Source organism: Helianthus annuus, chromosome 11 (assembly GCF_002127325.2).
Source record: "Helianthus annuus cultivar XRQ/B chromosome 11, HanXRQr2.0-SUNRISE, whole genome shotgun sequence".
In the NCBI taxonomy this organism is placed as follows: Eukaryota; Viridiplantae; Streptophyta; class Magnoliopsida; order Asterales; family Asteraceae; genus Helianthus; species Helianthus annuus.
In genome coordinates this window covers 152515058-152536929 of record NC_035443.2, presented here as the reverse complement: position 1 = coordinate 152536929, position 21872 = coordinate 152515058, and the positions used below count along the sequence as shown (strand labels likewise).

The following is a 21872-nucleotide window of genomic DNA, read 5'->3' as shown; positions in this document are numbered from 1 at the left end:
GATGGGTTATCGATTGCCTTTATGTAAGGATCCACGCGTATTTAAAGATATTGGGAGAACGTGTTATAGTTAGTGTTGTAAAAATCACGACTAGGCGGCGACTAGCTCGCCAAAAATCGATGATTCCAGCCAAATTACGGCAAAAAACCTATATATTCCGGCCAAAACCTCTAAATTACGGCCAATTTCCAATCAAACCAAGTGAATTCCAACAATTAATCTTGTATACTTAAAAAAATGAGTTGAGTAAGAGTTAAAACCTATCTACTTAAAATATTTATCTATAAAAATGTGTACATGTATACATAAAACTGGAAATTACATGTAAAAAACTCGGTCCGATTGACCTCGAGTAATCCCGAGTAGTCGCTAGTCCTCACCTCACTGACCGAGTAACGAGTTCTTTAATAGATTATTTGTATAATTGTAATTGATTAAGTAAATATCTCCCCTAAAATAGGAGATTCTGTTTGTATCTATTTATACGATTGTAAATAACCCGAACCGAAACTATTTCCACCTCAACATCCGAGCCCACATTTTCCTCCACCTCATTCATCTCGTCTTCGATACCCACACATCCACCTCCACCTGTATGCACCATTCGGACTCGCTCTATGAGCGGCATTGTTAAACCAAAGCAGCACTTTAATCTCCACACTTCCACCGTCATACCCGTACAAAAAAATCCCCAGGTTGCCTTAGCTATTCCAGAGTGGTACAACGCCATGGCTAATAAATTTAGTGCCCTTATTAAAAACAAGACCTGGGAGCTTGTACCTTGCACCCCTGATATGAATGTTATTCATTGCATGCAGGGCCGGCCCTAAGAATTCGTGTGCCTTGTTCGAGTTCGAAAATATGTGTCCTTAGGCCTTAACGGTTTTGCAATCCAGATGATTGTTTCGAAGCCATTAACGCCTAAATAATGGACATAGTTTTTAACAAATTAAGTTAACGCCTAGATAATCGACAACCAATATCAAATAACACCTAAATAATTAACACTTAACGCCAAATAATGTAGTGTAGTAAAAAATAATGTTTCTCTTTTCTATTCAGACAATATGTTCCTCACTTCCGTATATAAATAAGAACCAAAATCTTAATGTAGAAAATAATACACGGTAAACTAAATAGAAGGATAGAAAAAAAAATATATATTTAAAATAATTTTTACATTAAGCTAAATAAAGAAATGTAAATAAACGGTTGTTTGGTTTGTGTTATTTTACTTTGACCATTGAAAAGGTAAAAAACTTCAAATAAGAGTAAATATGGTTAAGTTATAGATGGGCTTTGAATTTAGACTTAAAAAAGGCCCAGTTCAACTTAAATAAATTAGGTTTTCTTTTCCTTGTCATGTTATAATTTGCAGTTGCAGAGCCCTCCTTTCCTCGCCGGAGCTAGCATCGACCAAAACATCCGGTCATTTCAGCTTCATTTTTCTCTCTTATCTCAGTTAATTTCCTTCACTACCCACAATAATTTGTATGGGTATACTATTCAAAAAAAATTATAACATATAAAAATCAGATTTTTTTTAAAAAAATGTGCCCTTCGGAATCACGGGCCCTGGCCGGTTGTCCTCCTCGCCCACCCTCAGGGCCGCCCCTGATTGCATGTGGTTGTTTAAACATAAGTACAAGTCTGATGGTAGTTTGGAGCGCTACAAAGCTCGTTTGGTTTGTGATGGTCGTAGACAGGAACCTGGTATTGATTGTGGGGAAACATTTAGCCCGGTCGTGAAACCGGCCACTATTTGTCTGGTACTCTCTTTGGCTTTGACAAAATCTTGGAAAATTCATCAACTGGATGTCACAAATGCGTTTCTTCATGGGAACTTGGAAGAAATTGTCTATATGCATCAACCAATGGGTTTTCGTCATCAAGACTATCCTGACCACGTTTGCCTACTTAAGAAGTCTCTATATGGTCTCAAACAGGCACCACGCGCCTGGTACCAGCGGTTTTACAGATTTTGTCACCTTACAAGGTTTTTGCCAAAGCAAGTCAGACAATTCTTTGTTTGTCTACCACAGTGGTCATGATATCGCATACCTACTAGGGGTGTTCAAGATCGGATTATCCGGTTTTCGGATATCCGAAAAATTCGGATATTGGATTTTAATATTCGAACCCGTATCCGAAATATCGGATATCCGAATTTCGGATATCCGAAATTTCGGATATGGATTTGGATTCGGATAATAAAACGGATATCCGAACTAAAAAACAAAAAAAAAATGTTTCCTACATTCAAATACAATCAGGCTATATGGTTTTCTACATCATTTCTTTAATCTACATAATCTCATGATGTTGAAAATGGCAACGAGACCAAATTATTTGATATATAATAATCTTGAAAACAATATGGCAACAAAATCAAATTGATTTCAGATCTGGAATCCATTAAAAATTCAAATGTATTTGTGATTACATTTCAGATCTAGATTCATTACTGACGATCGTGTAGCGACAACGAGAGAAGGAGTTGAATCGGTGTGCGAGGACATTTGGCTGCTACCTGCTGGTGCGATGTGCAACTGTACGAGGGTGTTCGACTTCCTAATGTAGAAAATGATGGTTGATGAAGGCCTATAGAGTGGAGATGATTAGTATGGTGCGATGATTATTAAGATGGAAGGTTGCAGACCATGAAAGCTTTAATGGAGGGCAGGGGAGGAAGTGGAGGCGTGGTGTGGAAAAGGAATGGGTAGGGTAGGGTTTTCTAGATATATTATATGTATTTAGTATTTAAAAAATAACATAATTTAATATTTCGGATATTGGATAATCCGATTATCCGAAATTTTTAAAAACTCACATCCGAATCCGAATCCGAAATTTCGGATATTTCGGATACGGGTTTTCGGATTCGGTTTCGGATTCAGAATTTTTTGAACACCCCTAATACCTACTCATATATGTTGATAACATCATTCTTACTACCTCCACTGACGCTCTTCATCAGCGTTTAGTATATACACTTGTAGGTGAGTTTGTCATGAAAGATTTGGGACCTCTTTCATTCTTTTTGGGCATACAGGTTACACGCTCCACGGACACCATGTTTCTGTCCCAACAGTCTTATGCTCGGGACATCATTAGTCGTGCTGCCATGGATCCATGCAAAACGGCTGCGACCCCCGTTGACACCCAATCTAAGCTCTCTGCTGATTCAGGTCCTTTACATGATGATCCTTCCACTTACCGCAGTCTAGCAGGTGCTCTTTAGTATTTGACCTTTACTAGACCAGATATCTCTTATGTTGTACAACAAGTCTGTATGTACATGCATGCTCCCAGGGTTGCTCATTGGAATGCTCTCAAACGCATTATTCGGTATATTCAGGGTACCTCTGAATTTGGTCTGCATCTCATGCCTGCACAGAATCTCTCTTGTTGCCTACACTGATGCTGATTGGGCAGGATGTCCCGACACTCGTCGTTCCACTTCTGGCTACTGTGTTTACCTGGGCGACAATCTCATCTCTTGGTCTTCCAAACGGCAATCTACTATTTCTCGTTCCAGTGCTGAAGCAGAGTATCGCGGTGTTGCAAATGTGGTTGCTGAACTCTGCTGGCTTTGCAATCTTCTTCTAGAACTTCATCTTCCCATCACACGTGCCTCTCTCGTCTACTGTGATAATGTAAGTGCTATCTATTTGTCTAGCAATCCTATTCAACATCAACGCACCAAACACATTGAACTTGACATTCACTTTGTTCGAGAACAAGTTCAAAGAGGCTCTGTTCGTGTGCTTCATGTTCCATCGCGTCATCAGATTGCAGATATTTTCACCAAGGGACTTCCAAGGGTATTATTTGACGATTTTTCGCTCCAGTCTCAGCATTCGTCCACCCTTCGCTTCGACTGCGGGGGTGTAATAGATTATTTGTATAATTGTAATTGACTAAGTAAATATCTCCCCTAAAATAGAAGATTCTGTTTGTATCTATTTATACGATTATAAATGAATGAGAAAGGATGCTTGAATATTCATTCTTTCATTCTTAAACCTTGGTTAAATATGTTTGTTCGTTTATTTGTTAAATAAAAATGTTAGATATTTTAGTGTAATCGGGGATTGACTTGGTGATCAAAGCGAATAATAATACACATCAAGCAAGTTAGGAGGTGCGGGAGTGCACGCTTGTTTGAGTTATTATTATTCGAAGTGTACGGGCGGAGCCCGTACTCTACGAGGGTTCCAAGGGGCGGCAGTCCCTGACGGGGTCCAAGGGGCGGCAGCCCCTGGCTAGGGTCAGGTCAGCTTGGAAAAAATTTATTTTTATTAAATTGCTTTAATAAAAATATGTCAGAAATTTTATTTTTCTGAATTTTGCCACATTTTCGAAATGTTTGAAAATGACAGTTAAATGGCAGTTTTGTCCTAAAAATTGGATTAACTGCCATTGGGCAGTTGCACCCCAAACTCTCAAATTTCGTAGACATTTTTTGGTCACAATTCTGGTTCATCAATTCACACAAACAACATACACTAGTTCAATTTCTCGAAATCAGAGTTGTATCCGATTGAATTATTCAGGTGAACCACCGAAATAATTTGATCTGAGAGTAATTACACGCCTCTCTGATCGTCCGGTTTCTGAAATTTCCCCAACAAAAAATATTTTATTTAGGCATTCCATGATGTATATTGATAAGTATCCTATTATGTCTAGTGTTAATCGTTTTCTTTCAACTCTCGAAGCATCCGCCGCCGGCTAGTGGCGGAACTCAACCACCAAAAGACAAAAACTCAAAAACCCTCACAGTGCGCACTTTACCCACGGCGTAGGTTAGCCTCCTCACCCCTCACCACTCCAGTCTCCACCCTACCTTTATCATCCCCCACCCACCACCAATAATATTATTATGCCCCACCACAACCACCGCCGCCGCCACAATGACCACCTCCTGGTCCAACGACGAGACAGTCGCCTTAATCAACACATACCGTGACAAATGGTATTCTCTCCGGCGAAGTAAACTACGCGCCACCGACTGGCAAGAAGTCGCCGACGCCGTCGTCGGTCACTGTACCGGCAACCCACCCAAAACCTCCGTCCAGTGCCAGCACAAGATGGAGAAGCTCCGCAAACGTTACCGTGCAGAGCTTCAAAATGTTGGAGATTTTAACTACTCGAAGTCATTACATAAATATTCATCCTCTTGGATTTATTTTAAGTTAATGTATTGTTTGGAGTCTGGTGATTATTGTTCCGATCCATCCGTGAACCGGGTGAATCGGAACAAACAGGATATTCCGTTATATGACTTACATTGTAATGGAATAAAACATGGAGTCACCCTACCGTTAAATAAACGGTATCATGGTGGTTCGACCGGGTCCCGGATTAGTCATAAGAAAGTGTCATCATTGGATAATGATTTTTCTCCGCCTACTGGTGGGAAATATGGGCCGCGTAAAAATCGGTCGGGTCAAAATGGGTTGGGTGGGGTCTATAGTGAGAAAGTGTCATCATTGGATGATTTTCCTTCGCCTATTGGTGGGAAATATGAGTCGGGTGGGGTTTATAGCGGAGGGGGGAAGAGGAAGGATGAGGGGGAGGGTGTGGAGGGGAGTGATGGTGGTGATGTGATGGATGAGATGACGTGCGCGATAGAGAGATTGGGGGACGGGTTTGAGAAGATGGAGAGGGTGAAGATGGATATGACGAGAGAGCTTGAATCTTTGCGGATGAAAATGGAGAGGAAGCGAGCGGAGATGGTTATTGAAACACAACGGAAGGTTTGGGATTTGTCAGTGGAGATGGTTATGGAGAAGGAGAAGAAGAATAAGAAGATTAAGGGAATGGGTATACCAGGATTGTGAAGAGGAGGTTAAAAGTTGTGTTTTGATGTGTTATGTTGGATTAGTAGTAATGGTTAAATTTGGAACCTTGATGTTTCTTGTGTATTGTCATTATAGAACATGGTGAATTGCTGATGAATAGAGTTTTTGATCTTGCAATTGACTTGTTTTAATATGCATTAGATGTGTTTTGATCTGCATTTAGCGTTTGAAGATGGGTTATGTTTGGGTTACATTGTTTTATATGTGGCTCAAGTTGATATTTCAGACACAGAGTAAATATATACGGGTTATGTTCGGGTTCATCAAATTTAATCATTCAACCCTTGCCCGTGCTAATCTTTATATTCAAATATGATCTCTAATGACCCTGTCAAGTGTTTCTAATTTTTCTGTTAATTCTTTAGTTCATAAAGTTAATAAGAGGATTAACTCAGAAAAAAAAAAAAAAAAAAAAAACCCTTAATAAACCTAAAAGCAATGTTTTGAAAACAGGATCTTAAGGCTACACGGTGTTTGACAACCTTTGGCGCTCCCCACCGGCCCACCCTCACTTTGTGCCCCTCTCATTGGTCCAACTCACAAACATAGTAGAATTCACATTTAGTGCCCGTTATTGCACTCACAGAAGTGCCCTAGGAGCCCCTCTTTGGCGTCCCCAAGCAGTGGTTGAGGCGTTAAAGGGCTGATGTGACTAGGGACGCCAGACCACACCATTCAACCTAACTGGCTGGCAACTGGTTTAGTTGTTATTATAATTTATGCATCTTAGTGTGTTTTGAAACAAATTATTTGCTTTTATTTCTGCTACAAATAAACTTTTGTAGTTGAAAATTTTTCGATCAATAAGAATTTCAAATTATAAAAAATATATCCTGTGTTCATTTTTCATTTAATTAGTCAACAACTTCAACTCTTATTTTGGCTCATTCATTTCATAAATTATTTTATTCATCTTCCAAATCTGAGACCAACATTCACCAAAATCCAACAAACCATTACATTACACTCCTCTTAACTCATTCTCTTTCAGCCAAGAACTTTGCTTTATTGTTTCAAAACAGATTTAATTACAATTTAGAGTAAATACCTTTTCGAGTTCCTGTGTTTTAGTGGTTTTAACCACTTGAGTCCAAAATCAAAAAGTTTAACGCCCGAGTCCTTAGCCATTTATTTTATAACGTTTTGAGTCAAATTTTGTTCATTTTATAACGATTTGAGTCCAAAAAATTAGACTCAAAATGTTAAAATTTGAACTCAAAAGGACTCAAAGGGTTAAAGAAAATGCTTATAGGGACTCAGGTCGTTAAACTTTTTGCTTTTAGACTCAACTAGTTAAAACTACTAAAACACGGGGACTCAAAAAGTAATTTACCCTACAATTTAATATAAACATATGTAACATACATATCACTATACCCCTGCCAAAATCCAAGAAATATCAGATTTAGACTTATAACATCAGTAGTAGTAGTAGTAGTATTTTGTCGTATGTTGATACACATAGTGTTACAAACGTGTTACAAACACAATTGGTAATCCAGCACAAGATCGATAAAGAGAAGAACACTAAGAGAAGATGAAGTTTACCGAGTGATTCTTCCTTAGGGTTAGGTTCATTAGTGAATAACCCCCTTGATTGTGAACACTAGTGAACTAATCCTAACCCTTGATTATCAACACACAAGTGTAAATCAATGGCCAGGATTTGTTCACTCAGTTCACAAATACACTAGTGTTCACTCCAGAACCCTACCCTTCTTCCTTTAAGTACAATCAGGGAGATAATAGACCAACACAACTTCCTATTAGCCCCATCTATTTCTATTATTGACATATGACCCCTCTATACTCTTTTTATCATAACACACAGAATGCCAACACTAAAATCTAATCCTAAACTTTACAAACAAACCCCTCAACTTTCTGCAGTCACCACCTCCCTCTTCATTTTAAGTAAAACTGTATAGATATGAAAACAAAACTATGCCCAATTGCCCATTGGGATAAAGTCAAACCGATAATCGCGTCGATAGATGATGAAAGTTTTGAACCATTGGGATAGGAAGCCCGTCCCGGTTAGGCATGCGATGCATCTGTTTCTGTACCGCCTTTACGGCAGCTACCTTAGCAGCATTGGCAGCTCTATTAGCGGCTGCTACCGCCCTACTAACTCTTTCATCAACCTTGGCTACATCATACGCTTTCTCCGCAGCCCTTCGCGCTTCCTGTTCGTTTACACCAAGAAAGATCCCATCATCAAATAACTACCACAAATCATAAATCAACATATGAACAACAGTTATAACATGATTACAAAATACCTGAATTGCATTAAGCACTTTAGAATGATAAACCGCAACGGGAGATACAGGGTACATGGCACTCTGTGAGCTCGGTATATCAAGCTCCCCGTTTTGCCAGTGGCCAGATTGGGTCTCTCCGTTTTTGAAAGTGTACATACCGAGTCCTTGCCTTTTTCCTTCGTGCCATGTACCTTCGTATCTATGACCGTTTGCAAATCTATACACTCCAAACCCGTGCATCTTGTCTGCAAAATATTCGCCTGCATATGTATCTCCGTTCCTACAAAGGAAAAAAAAAACAAAAATCAAATATTTTTATACGAAATACACTATACATTAAGGGAATTGGTTCCTTTATAACAGATAAAGATTACGTCAAGAACAATCATAGCTAGGCCTGTAAACGAACTAAACGTTCATGAACTGTTCGTGAACTTGTTCGGCGGGAAGTTCATTATGTTCGTTTATTTAATAAATGAATGAACATGAACACAAATTTTTGTTCATTTAATAAAACAAACAAACATGAACACACGTTTTGTTCGTTCAGATATGTTCATGAATGTCCGTTTATGTTCGTTCGTTTGTGTTCGTTTATGTTCGTTTCAATTTAAATACATAAGTAGTTATATTTATATAAATATAAACATACAAAGAATTTTTTAACTACTATATAAATACAACTAACTGTAATTTGGCTTTCTAGTAATAAAAATGGGGTTTCCAATGGAATTTATTGTAATTAATCACTAATTTATATAAAATTAAAAAATTACTTGAAGTTTGTTTATTTTCAGTAAATTGTGTTCATTTGTGTTTATTTATGTTTCTTCGATTATGTTCATTTGTGTTGTTTATTGTTTGTTAATTTGTGTTCGTTTAAGTTTGTCTGTTTATGTTCGTTTACGTTCGTGAACTATTCGTTTAGGTTTAAACGAACGAACATGAGCGAACACGAACATAACTATTTTCTTAATAAATGAACATGAACATGCCTTTGTTCGTGTTCGTTCGGTTCATTTACAGGCCTAATCATAGCATATATCGAAGCAGCATATCAAATCAATCAACTCAAAGACTCACGAAACGAAGTAAAGATTTACCTAAAATGGTAATGACCAAGACCATGTTTAACACCCCACTTGAACTCTCCGACATAACGGCTACCATCCTCGCAAGTATGAACTCCACATCCATGACTCTGACCGTTCAACCATTCACCCGCATAAACATCACCCGTATAAAACCTATACACACCGAACCCATGCCTCAAACCCATCACATACTGCCCCCTATACCGACTACCCCTCGCCCACGTCTCCATCCCATAACCATCGTACTTCCCGTCAACCCAATCACCCTCATACCTCCCACTCATGTAGTAGTAATACACCCCACAACCCCAACACTTACCCTTGTCAAACTCCCCTTCATACACATCCCCGTTGCTATACGCCTGCACCCAACACCCCGCACCTGCCCGTTTATCCCCTTTTCGCCTCAACCCGATCGACCAAAACACAGACAAATACCGTCTCGACGAATACAACTTAATTGGGAACAATCTAATCCAAGGTAATCTAGGGAGAGCAAGATTCAGCGAAAACAACAACGCACTAGAAAACGCAAAAGCCGATACGAAATCAACCACCAACCAACGACTCGGGTGCGAAACCAAGAAGTAAAAACCCGGAAGAGACAGCAACAAAACCAACCGAATACGGGTTCGAAACCGGCCAAGAAGGCGAAAAGCAGCTGCTTTCGGGTTCCGAAACCGGGTACAACAATGGGTTTTTGACAAATTCCTTAAAGGGTTTAACAAAACAGGTGATTTTGTAAAAGGGTTTGACAAAAGAGGTGATCTTGTGTGGGAAAAAAGTGGTCTTTTATTAGGTGAACCAAATGGGTCAAGTTCAAAATCGTTAATTTTAATATGATGTTGATAACTAGTGTTATTATTAACATTATTAGAATGAGAAATTGAGTGAAAAACAGGGGATTTATGAGGGAAATTAATACCGATGGAAGATGAAATGATGGGATTGGGGTTGAAATCGGAAGAAATACCGGTGCTATCTGTTCCGATTTGAGGTTCTGATTTCTTCTGATGCATTACATAAGGGAATTCTTGAACAGAGTCCCCTGTTTTTGGTGTGAATTTGAAGTAATTTTTTTCAGTGGATTTGAAGTGTGAGTGAAAGATTTTGTTGATGAATTTTTAAGATTGAAATTGAAATGAAATTTTGTTGCGATTTTTTTGTATTTGGTTTGCGGAGAGATCGATTTTGAAACTAGGGGCGACCGGCCTACTTGAGATTTAATTACGGAAATGTCACTGTCTTATCCATTTTTTTTTGTATTTTAATTAATAGTTTAGTGCTATTTTTGATTGTAAGCAATGTTTTAAAAACCGGTTTTTAAATCATACCGGGTTGGGCTCTAAAAAAAGTTTAACCGGTTGAATCGGGTTGTATCGGGCGGTTGAGCCGGATTACTAGGTAACCCTATACTTTCATAAAATACAAACTCATCTCAAAAAACAATCCAGTCATAATTAGGATTTATGTAAATGATTATAGTATTTTTTCTAAAAAACAACTATTTTATTATAAAATGTTAAGCATTTTAAGAGCATTTTTATTACTTATTAACAATATTGCATTGTACAATGTGAAAAACAGTTTTAACAGTGATTGAATATAGAAATAGAAGACACTAGGTTAATTACCTTAAATATGTAAAGTCAATATTACCTTAATTTCGTATTTTATTAAAATTAAAAAAACAAATTCCAAGGTAATGCAAACCGGTTCAACGGTTTGAACCGGTAGAACCGGATTTACCACCGGTACATATGACATACCGTATTTGGGTTTTACCGGCCCTTATCGTATCGGACCCGTGTCCGATATCCGTTTTAACCGGTATAACCGGCCGGTATGAACCGGTATTTAAAACATTGATTGTAAGTAACCATGTGTTGGCTAATAATTTCACTTTTTATCCCCTATGATCTTATCTTATGTTATGATAGATTAACACTACCTATATCACTTGTTTTAACTCTATTCGAGCTTCGAATTTAAGAAAATTACTAAGCTATACAAAAAGTTAACAGAATAAACGTTGACTTTTAGTATTTGTTAAAATAGAAAAAAATGTCGGCTAAGTTGGCTAAAGTTTAGTCTGTATTTAGGTTATGTGTTGTGGTGAGGTAAAATGTGGAAAAAAAAAATATTGTTATGTAGCCCATGTGTGTTGTGGTAATGTGAAAGTTGAATTTAAATTAAATAAATAAAATAAGAAAGTACAAAAAAAATGAAATTGGAGATTTAGGGTTTGTAGTGGCCAAGGAGGGGTGAGGCGCTCAGCTAACGCCCCTTGAAAACGAGAAGCTAGTCATGCCTTTTTGGTGTTCATCACTCGTGTGGTCTACCCCCTACCCCCACCCCCCACACACACAAGTCTGATATGTGGTTTCTTTTTATTTGTCTTTAAAGGAAAACAATAGCTTACAACGTAATATTTTGTTTATTTAATGTTCTACATCTTGTTAACATTACATATGTCGTGTGTGTGAATAAATGTTTTTTTAAACTATATATGACGCTTTCCCAATTTTCAAATCGGTCTAACCAATAGACCGATAAAATGATCGTTTGACAACGATCAAGTTAAGGTTTGTAATATACTAACCCCCTCCCTTCTTACTTGTTAGACTCTTTGTTTCAACTTATCACATCAATAGTATTCATTCATTTTCTCATATATAAAAAAAAAAGATATTATTTGGTTTAATGTTTTCATAGAGCATCATGTTAAATTAAGGGAGTGAGGTACGTTTTGGAAAAAAAAAAAAAAACACCAATTACAAATCAATTAGGGTGAGAGGGGCACTTCCCTCTTAGGGAGTCCCCTCTCTTACGCACACCCAATCAGGTTATGTCACGTCAACTCCCCTCTTAAACTCCCCTCACACCCCAATTTGATGGCGGCACTCCCCTCTTAGGTGACTTGTTTATTTTATTAAAAAAAAAAAATCACTGATTGGTTGAAAATGAGGGTGACCCCACCATCTCCTCTCTCCTTCTTCGGTGAACTCACCCCGACCACCCTCCCCGAATTGGGTCACCCGCAGGGATGGCGGCTGTGTTCCCGCTGGGGGAATTGGGTCACCGCAGCCACTCCCCGCTGATGCTCGTTATACCCTTACAAGTTGATAGCTAGCTAGGTATTTCAATTAATAATTTTGATTGATTAATTTTTTTTTTCCATCTCGAATTTTTTTTTTTTTATTTACTAGCTTAATAAAAACTGGCCGAGTTACATCAATATCGCAGGTAAGCGAGCAACAAGCTGCGCCGCTACCCCTTTCTGAATAGCAAACCCTAGCCTATTAAAGATAAACCCCTGCCCCCCTGTTGATGAGCAGCTGTTGTGGACAACCTTTTGGACCCTAGTCAACAAACGGATGGCTTCTGGAGCTAGGGAGCCAAATGTGTCGAAGGCGAAGGGGACAAAAGCATGTTGATTATCAGCACATGCTTTAGCATGTTTATCCACCTTTTTAGATTCCGCTTTCCTTATAGCTTGTCCTGCTACAAACCCGCTTTCCCTTAAACCAGCTAAGGGGGAGACTCCTGTGAGATCCACACAAGCATGTTTCCCTCCCGCCCAGCCAAAGACGAGCAGATCCGTTGGTCTCAATGTAGATCTTCCTACCATGGGATCTGTAAGGAAATTCACAGGGGCCTCCTTCTTGGCAGAAATCCCCGCTCTCCTCAATATGTCCCCCAAAACATCCCTCACCCAGTCGTGCCGATATTTGAAACCAGGGAGCTCCTTACAATGAATAGCATGCTCCCCGTATTTATCCATGCAGGCTTTACGGCAAATTGGGCAGATTTCGTCTTCTAAATACATAGGGATCATCAGCCGGTATTTGAGGATAGCCCTATACTCAACCGCCGACATGCATTGCCCCAGCCCCTCGATCGGGATAACAGTTAAAAAGTCTTGCGCATGGGGGCCTTTCAAGCACTCAATCACCGCCTTCTGGCGGGGAGACAAATCAAACACTTCTCCCAGACTCCGAGCGATTTTGTCAAATAGGGCATTCGCCAAAGTTTTTTGTGGCTTTGGGGGGGCGGTGTCCATATTATAGAAACCGCCAATATCAAAGTCTGGAAGAGAGACCCTTAAGTACTCAAGAGCCTGTTTGTAGTCTACGTCAAGTTTAACAACCCCACTGTTCCGAAGGATATGATCTTGCAATACACACGACTGAGCTCTAGATGCCACAAAAGCATAAACTCCAACATCCTGAGCTGAGAGGAGGCCCAAACCACCCAGACGCATCGGCAAAGATGCCAAACGCCACTGAAGGTCACCGAAGTAGGACCCCCCGCAAACAACAATGTCTTCGATAGCCTCTCGAAGACCATCATCAAAACAGGATACCGCATTTGCCATCAAGTGGGGTATCCTCGAGGGTAACTCCATATCAAATTAACATATTAAGGGGATGTTTGGTAGCCTCTGAATGGTCATTAAGAGGCTACCTCTTAATGGAACCATTAAGAATTTTACCAATGAGAAGGTAGAAGAATGTGACATGTGATGATTTACCATTCAGAGGTTACCTCTTAACCATTCAGACTTGAGGTTATCTCTTATTCATTCAGAGGTTTTAAACCATTAAGAGGTAGCATCTGAATGGTCATTAAGAGGCTACCAAACAGCCCCTAAATTAAATATATATCTAACTCTAATCTAAGGTTCTTAATCTTTTTTTTCTTAATATATTACTCGTAATTCTGTTTGCTATTCACGATGGTGAAGGGTCCTAGCTAGTGGCTACACCAATCCGGTAGTCTTGTTTTTTTTCTCACGGTTATTATAAAATTTTTTTAAAACATTATATCTTCTTTTTCTAATAATAAGACCGTGTGTACTTGATCTTGTTTGGGCGTTTGTTTGGTAGAAAACGCCGGACAACGCCGGTGTTAACTGCCTTTGTGGGTGTTAAATAGAATAATAAACAAATTATAACTTTAAGAACCTCGTGTATTGTACGTGTAGACAGAGCCGGCCCGATGGGCTGTGACCTTAGGCACAGGCCTAGGGCCACCAATTTTCTAATATGTTTACCTTATACTAACACTATTACACTAAGGAGACCAGACCCAATCATCCAAATATTGATATCAGATAACCTAGACCATAAAGGTGATATTGAAAGCACAACAATGATTGAGGATCCTTGATATTTGCAGCGTGAAAGACTGAAAGCGCGACGATTATCAGATGTGCGAATGAATCGATGAATTCATTTGAGTTTCCCATATGGAATCAGGCAATTAGACCGGCGATCATGGTATCCATCGCAATTTAAAATCTCGCAATTTAAAATCTCAACTGAAGAACATAACTTGACATGTACAACGACTATTTTAACTTTTTTTACATGTTAATCAGTCATATATATTGATGATCGATCGACTCTCAAACATAAACTAATATCAGATTTGCGATTTTTCGATTATATTGACTCGGTTTTGGGATTTATATTCTATGGCTAGCTTGGAACTTCGAACACAATGGCACTCTGACTCATTATTGTGATATAATCTTGTGGCTCTCACTCAGGTTAGATATCTTCATTTGTTGTTTACAGTGTATTTGCATACTTGAATTTGTTGTTTAGGGCTTATGCTTATTTCATTATTTACTTATTTCAAGTTGTAGTTTAGGGAATTAGGGCTTATTTGCTTATCTCAGTTTGTTGTTTAGGCCTTTAGAGCTTATTTGCTTATTTTACTTTGTTGTTTAGGGCTCATTGTTAGAATAACTTGATTACGATTCTTTCATGAAAGAGTTTGCCTCAATTAAAGCTAGAAAAGTAAGTTTTATTTAAGCATATGCTTAATCTATACAAAACATATAACTTTCAACAATTTATTTAAACTTTGCCAACTATAAACTCTTTAGTTTATAATTGTCGGTCCCAAGCCCGGGTAAAGGAGGAGGGTTTTGTTACTAAATATATTGAAAAATATAATTTTGCAAAAGGGTCTCCACTTCGTAGTTCGCTTAGGGTCTCTAAAAACGTAGGAATAGTGGTGTTGAATAAATGTAATTTTATATACTAAATAATTAAAAAAGTAATATTTTTAAAAACCGTATTACACGGGTTGAATAAATATAATTTTATATACCAAATAATAAAAGTAGCAAAACCAATTCTTTTAAAAACTGCGTTCATAGATCCCGGGGCATAACATTACTATGCATGACCCTTTGAACTCGACTAAGTAGGTCCACAACCTCTGGCGCCAAGAAACCAAAAGTATTAAAAGCAAATGGGATAAATACATGCTGGTTGTCAAGACACGCTTTCTCGTGTTTGGTCGCTTTGCCTGAAGCAGCCTTTAAAATAGCCTGACCCACTGTAAAAGCACTACTCCCTTATGCCCACAAGCGGGGAAACCCCTGTTAGATCCACTCATGTATGTTTTCCTCCTACCCATCCAAAGACTAAAATGTCAGCTGGTCAAAGGGTAGATATGCCTTCCAATGGGTCAGTTAAGAAATTAACGAGTGCCTCTTTCTTAGCAGATATACCAGCGCGCCTGAATATGTCAAAAAGGACATCTCTAACCAAATCATATCGGAATCTGAACCCGGGAACTCTCTATAATGAACTGTATGCTCCCCAAAAGAATACAAACACTCCTAGTGACAAACAATGCATATCTCATGAACTGGAAATAAAGGAATCATGAGGTGATACTTAAGGATAGTATGATACTCCACCGATGATGTAACACCCCGACTACTTAAAAAAAAATAACCCGCGACAGAATCGTTGAGGAGTCACGTTACAAATTGTTCACAACACATAGTACTAAAAGTTTCATTATATTAATTATATTGTTTTACAACACAAAGAATACAAGTAATTGTTTTTAGACTTAGAAGCAATCTAAGGCCCGAGTGCGTTCCTATGTGTAGCATACATGAAATGTCACACCCCGAAATATTAGAGCTTGGCGTGACTGGACTGGTATCTTCATTGCACAGCGGAAGCAAATAAGCTAAGACTTATAGGAATGAACGCCCGCTAAGTGCTCGAAATCCCATGGGTTCTCCTATTCCAACCGTTCCGTAGTTTGAAAAAATTTAACCTGAGAAAGAACATGCGAAAAAGTCAACATAATGTTGAGCGAGTTCATAGTTTGTTTTGAAAAGATTTAAAATAAATCTTTTTGATAACCGGTTTAAAAGTTGTTGAGAAAACATAATAGAATCATTTTTCTCGATATATCATATGAAAACTGTGAGTCTAGCCCACGAAAATCTTTGTGCATTGCACGAGAGAGAATGGGCCGAGCCCAAAAGAATCTTGGTAAGCAGGACCAACACGTCCTCTTGCTTGTACATAAGTTGAAAACGTTATCAAAGTTTGTAAATACATGTAGTATGAGTTTGCGTCAAATGAATATTAAAAACATATGAAAGTTATAGTGTTGTAAGTTGGTATGTAAAGCGTCTATGAACATGTTGATCATTAATGTTTTGCGAGGACATTAATATATGCGACGACATAGGTGGTACTCAACCCGCGTAGGCAATTTAAGTGTCGAACTCTCGACAGTGGACACAACAGCACTCTAGTGGTCACCCTTGGACCGTGAGTGGGGCTCGCCCGTACCCATTAGATCTAACCTTTGTTCCTTGGTCCTCAAAAGGATTAATGGCACCTCAGTTACATCCTATGCTCACATGATCTAAGAGTTCATTCCATAACTTAATCATACCTAAGTTTGACATGTATTTCCCCCCGAAAGTTGTAAACCAAAATTTGAAAGAAAAGGGGGACATGATCTCACTGAGTTGTCTCGTTTTTCGTACGCAGGCCAACCCAGTCCCGTTGTCGTAACTAGGACATTCTCGTCGCTAGTCATGAAAATCATGCACGTTTTGTAGAACCGATATGTTTAGTATAATTCGTTCGTAAACTTTTCGAGTTCGTTGAAATTCATTTGCAACATAGTTTATAAATATGTGTTTTCGTTCATCGAAATAGTGTTTTCTTTTGCAAAAACTTGCATGTCTTTCCACCCTCGAAAACATTTATAAAAATGTAAAAACAGTAAAAAGTGGGGGTTATGAACTCACCTTGACATTCCTGTGCAAAGCTAGCCTAGCGTGATTCCGTAGTGTCGTTCCAAGAACGTGTGCTAGCGTGCAACTAGAGCATTCCTAATCAAGGAATAATTATAAGTTTCTAATTAAAACAACATAGTTAAACTACATGTCCGAGCTCTACCGAATCGTTAACTAAACGATTCTATAAAGGTGTTTCTATTTTGGTTTGAAATAACCAAACTATTGTTAGTTGATCCCGTTTATAATCGGGATAAAACTATGTCACGAAATCGACTTAGTTTTCGAGTGTGATAAGATATATATATATATATATATATATATATATTTATATTTTTAAATATAAATATACTTACAGCATCGTGTTAGTTGTCGCGAATAGAAATACGTAGGTGGATAGAGGTTCGTGTCATCGTAGTTGTCGTAAGGTGGAAATAAATAAATATATATATATATATATATATATATATATATACACATATGTTTTACGTCGCGACATTTGGAATATAAACTCCGAGTTCAGTCCTTTGAAATAAATATAAAAACTATATTCAGTTTGTAAGAAAGTTTCAAGTCGACGCTTATAATAAACATAGACAAATATATTTATTTCACAAAATAACAAGAATTATGGAACGCCCAAATTTTCTCATTCGACTATTAACATAAAAACTCAATACAATTTTACAAAATTTTGACATGACCTGATTGCATTAAAACTTTTCCACCTGCTTTTAACATTATCAATTTAATAAAGTTCCACAACATCTTTCAAAAATAGCAAAGTGGTGACCATATAAGGTTCACCATAAACATTTTGTACAACCACACTAAAAGGTTTAGAAATCCAAACTACATACTAACATACTAAACATAAGTTTGACACAATATCACAAAATGAAAACTTTGACCCATACATAATAAACCACATAAACCGGAAGCGTGTAAGAAAGTCGACATTGTGTGTGTTCAGTCCGGGTGCGCCGCAATCAAGCAAGGGATTTACCTATCATTCATAACAACAAAACATTATTAGTTCATAACACATAACAATTTAAATCCTTTAATTACCTATCATTGTTCGACCCGTTAACATGACATGTTACCTTATTAACATCCTTACTTCCATTCGAATACATCCAACATATCCCTTTCCGACTCATTCGCAATGAATCGTTACATACCATACTTTTCAACATACTTACATCATTTGACCCGTTATGAACAAGTCAATACCACACATTCCAACAACCATTCTACTTATCATTCCGACCCATTTAAACGGGTCCTTTCACATTCACTACAACATCATCTTTAGAACATTTCTCAATTCACTCTTTGCATCAATTCAATCATGACCCGTAATGAAAATTTACAACAAATCTATAGCATCAAATACTACCATTCATAAATCTACATTTAGAGTAAATAAAGTTCATATGAACTTACCGCGAACTTGAGATGCTTGTGCCTTCGAGTGACTTGCGCCTTCTTCCTTCTTCGTGCCTATATGTCATAATCTCGTACTTTAGCTTTCATAAACATTACTTTCACAATCCTTATAGTACATATGGCGTCTACTAATCACATACATCATTATCATAAAGAAGTTGCATTAACTTAACAAGTATCCATGTAAAAATCATAACTGAACTCACTTAGGCATTTCGTCAAACACATTGTGTGCGTATCACTAGTTTAGCACAATGTACAAGCATCCTAAGCACAATTTCCATAGTTCTCTCATTGATTAACATAAACATCCTACTATTTTGAAATCTACCATTCAAATCATGAGCACATAGTTCTAAATCAATTATTCATAACAATTTCTTCAATCAACAATCAAATTATCATACAAAGTGGGTTTTGCCCTAATCATGCTGCTATTCAAAATTTAGCATCTAATGATGTCTAGACCTTCATAGCAACCATTAATCATACTGAATTTAGCATTACATTCACGAATTACACTAAACCCACTAAATCAAGCATCACCAAATTGCAAAATTCGACTTACTTGATGTAGGAAATACTTAGGTGATCACCATTCTTAGTTCATGCATTCAACTAGCCTTCAATTTCCCTTTTAATTTGATGGATTTATGATGTTAGGGTTAGATGAGGGGAGAGTTCTTCCTGGTCCCTAATTCTCATCGATCGCACACACCCACATACAACTCACTGGGCATTTTTTGTGTTGGGTGTTTTTAATCTAACATTTTCATTTTAACCCCCTCATCTATTAAAAACATAACACTTTCCATTTTTGTTTATTTACATATTATTCTAGTAACATTCATGCATACATAAGGTTATTAGGTTTATTAATATTTATAAAACCTTAATGATGGTAAAGATTATGTTTACCATTTCTTTTCATATAATTTTCTACGGTTAAAATATTAGAACGTGTCATACTAAATTCGGGGTGTTACAAGTCTACCCCCTTAAGATGGTTTCGTCCCCGAAACCAGAATACATACCGAATAACTCTGGGTAGTGCTTTAGCATATCATCCTCCGCTTCCCATGTGAGATCCGACCCCTTCCGATGTTGCCATTGAACCAACACTTGTCGAACGGATTTGTTGCGGAGTTGTTTTACTTTGAAATCTTTTATTGCGACAGGCCTTTCCACATAATTCAATTTTTCATCTACTTCAATATCATCCAAAGGCACATATGCAGTCTCATCCGCGAGACACTTTCGCAACTGCGACACATGAAAGGTGTTATGAATTCCATCCAGCGCGGGTGGTAATTCTAACTGGTACGCCACCGCCCCGACCCGAGCGAGTATTTTGAATGGTCCAATGTATAGAGGACCCAATTTTACGCGTTTGCGAAAACGAATTATTCCCTTCCATGGAGAAACTTTCAATAAGACATAATCCCCCACTTGGAATTCAATTGGTCGCCTTTGTCTATCCACATACGACTTTTGTCTATCTTGCGCTGCTTTTATCTGTTAGGCCCTAAAGTGTGAGACTGACGCATCAAATTAACACAATGGGCTATGGTTACGAACTGGGCTTTACCGGGTTAGTTTATATTAGGTTTTGGACCTTTACAGGTCACTTGGGCCAAGCTTTAGGCCATGTGGGCCAAGCAGGCCCAAGGGGAGCCCATGTAGGGAATTGGGCTTGTCCATGTATATAAACAAGTTTTAGACTTGTTTTAGGGTTGGAACCTCCATGTTACAGAAATTCTAGAGTTAGAGAGAGAGGCGATTGGTTGCAAACTTGTACCAGACGATTTTGCTAGTTGATAGTAATAGAATCGTGTGCAAGTTTAAAGGTGATTCGGTATTGTGTTCTTCGTTTTGGTTCGTATTTTCATATATTTCGATTTCTTCTTGAATCACATCAAGTTTGGATTCCGCACAAACTTGGTGTTGTTTGATATCATTGAAAGATCCGGTTTACGGGACTTACAAGTGGTATCAGAGCCTTTAGAACCTATTTCTAGGCTCGGTGTGATATCAAATATTCAAGATTTCGAATTTTCGTTCATCGCGTTCTTCGTGTTCTTCGTAGTATTCATAAAAATTTTATAAGAATCATCATATTTTGCTCATTCGATCTGTTTGAAAGTTGTTAAAGGGATTATTTTTAATTTTTAAACGAATTGAAAAATTCTTTGTTTTAGAAAAAATCCCAACTTTTTAGGAAAGTTAACTAATTTATTTTGGAAATCTGTTTTCGAGAAACAATAAAATTGTTTAAACAAAATCCTTTCACTTTTAAAATAAATTTTAAGATTGTTTGGGAAATCTGTTTTCGGATTTCTTTGATTTTAAAATAATTTTAAAACAACTTCTCACAGAATGTTGCAACTTGTCGTCATCATCTCTTGAGGTTTCGAGTCACCACATACACACGTTTCCAATCAGAGTCGCAACCACTTATCAGAATTGAAGATCGCGAGTCGCAACCACCTACACGATTTCGGTTCATCACGTTTTGAGTCGCAACCACAAGTATTATATTCATTGTCTCGAGTCACCTCTGTTCATTATAATTCAACTTTCAAGTCGCAATCAGAATTGAGGAGTCGCAACCACCGTTTCGACTTGTCCGACTCGCAATCTCGAGTCGCAACCGCGTTTCTATTTGCAACTCAGTTTCGAAATCATCTCCGGTTATCATCACCATCAACGGCCACGATATATCATCTCCGTTCACCACCGTGACGCATCATCACTGATCATCATCACCGGACATCTTCAGCAACCCTCGTTGTCAGACCTGCAACTTCTTCTCCGTCATCGTTCACCTTCTCCATTAAAACTCCGACCATTCATCTTGTCAATCACAACAACCAGCAAATACCAGAAACAACCTTCGTCTCCTACAACAACCAGCAACAACCACAACAACCAGCAACAACCTCCGTCTCCGGTCGTCACTGTCAATCACATCACTGCCATCGCCGATCAACCTGCGTATCATTTCCACCGTACCGACCATCTTCTCTGTCATCCACTCGCAACCTCCATTAACATCGTGATCTCGAGTCGCAATCTCAGTTCCGAGTCGCAACCGAGTTCTCGAGTCGCAACGTTCACTGTC

At 38.1% G+C, this 21872-nt stretch overlaps 2 protein-coding genes across 2 annotated transcripts; one reads left to right on the top strand and one right to left on the bottom strand.

Annotated features, from left to right (window-relative positions):
• Window positions 1-4916: 4916 nt before the first annotated feature.
• Window positions 4917-5846, top strand: LOC110890824 (trihelix transcription factor ASIL1). The gene has a single exon (XM_022138471.2). The coding sequence runs from the start codon at window positions 4917-4919 to the stop codon at window positions 5844-5846; it is 930 nt and encodes a 309-aa protein (XP_021994163.1).
• Window positions 5847-7247: 1401 nt separating this feature from the next.
• On the bottom strand, window positions 7248-10415 carry LOC110890825. The gene is made up of 3 exons (XM_022138472.2): window positions 9235-10415; window positions 8150-8411; window positions 7248-8053 (listed from the first exon to the last, which is right to left on the bottom strand). Exons 1-3 carry the CDS (start codon window positions 10242-10244, stop codon window positions 7838-7840), a joined length of 1488 nt encoding a protein of 495 aa, XP_021994164.1. The 5' UTR covers window positions 10245-10415; the 3' UTR covers window positions 7248-7837.
• Window positions 10416-21872: the final 11457 nt, after the last annotated feature.

What these genes read in the sequence shown, in the direction of transcription:
- LOC110890824 (XM_022138471.2), top strand. Translation starts at nt 4,917, where the DNA reads ATGACCACCTCCTGGTCCAACGACGAGACAGTCGCCTTAATCAACACA.
- LOC110890825 (XM_022138472.2), bottom strand. Translation starts at nt 10,244, where the DNA reads ATGCATCAGAAGAAATCAGAACCTCAAATCGGAACAGATAGCACCGGT. An exon ending in CTTGGTCATTACCATTTTAG is followed by an intron (nt 8,412 to 9,234) that starts GTAAATCTTTAC and finishes TTTCCTTTGTAG; the next exon opens with GAACGGAGATACATATGCAG. An exon ending in AAGTGCTTAATGCAATTCAG is followed by an intron (nt 8,054 to 8,149) that starts GTATTTTGTAAT and finishes GTAAACGAACAG; the next exon opens with GAAGCGCGAAGGGCTGCGGA.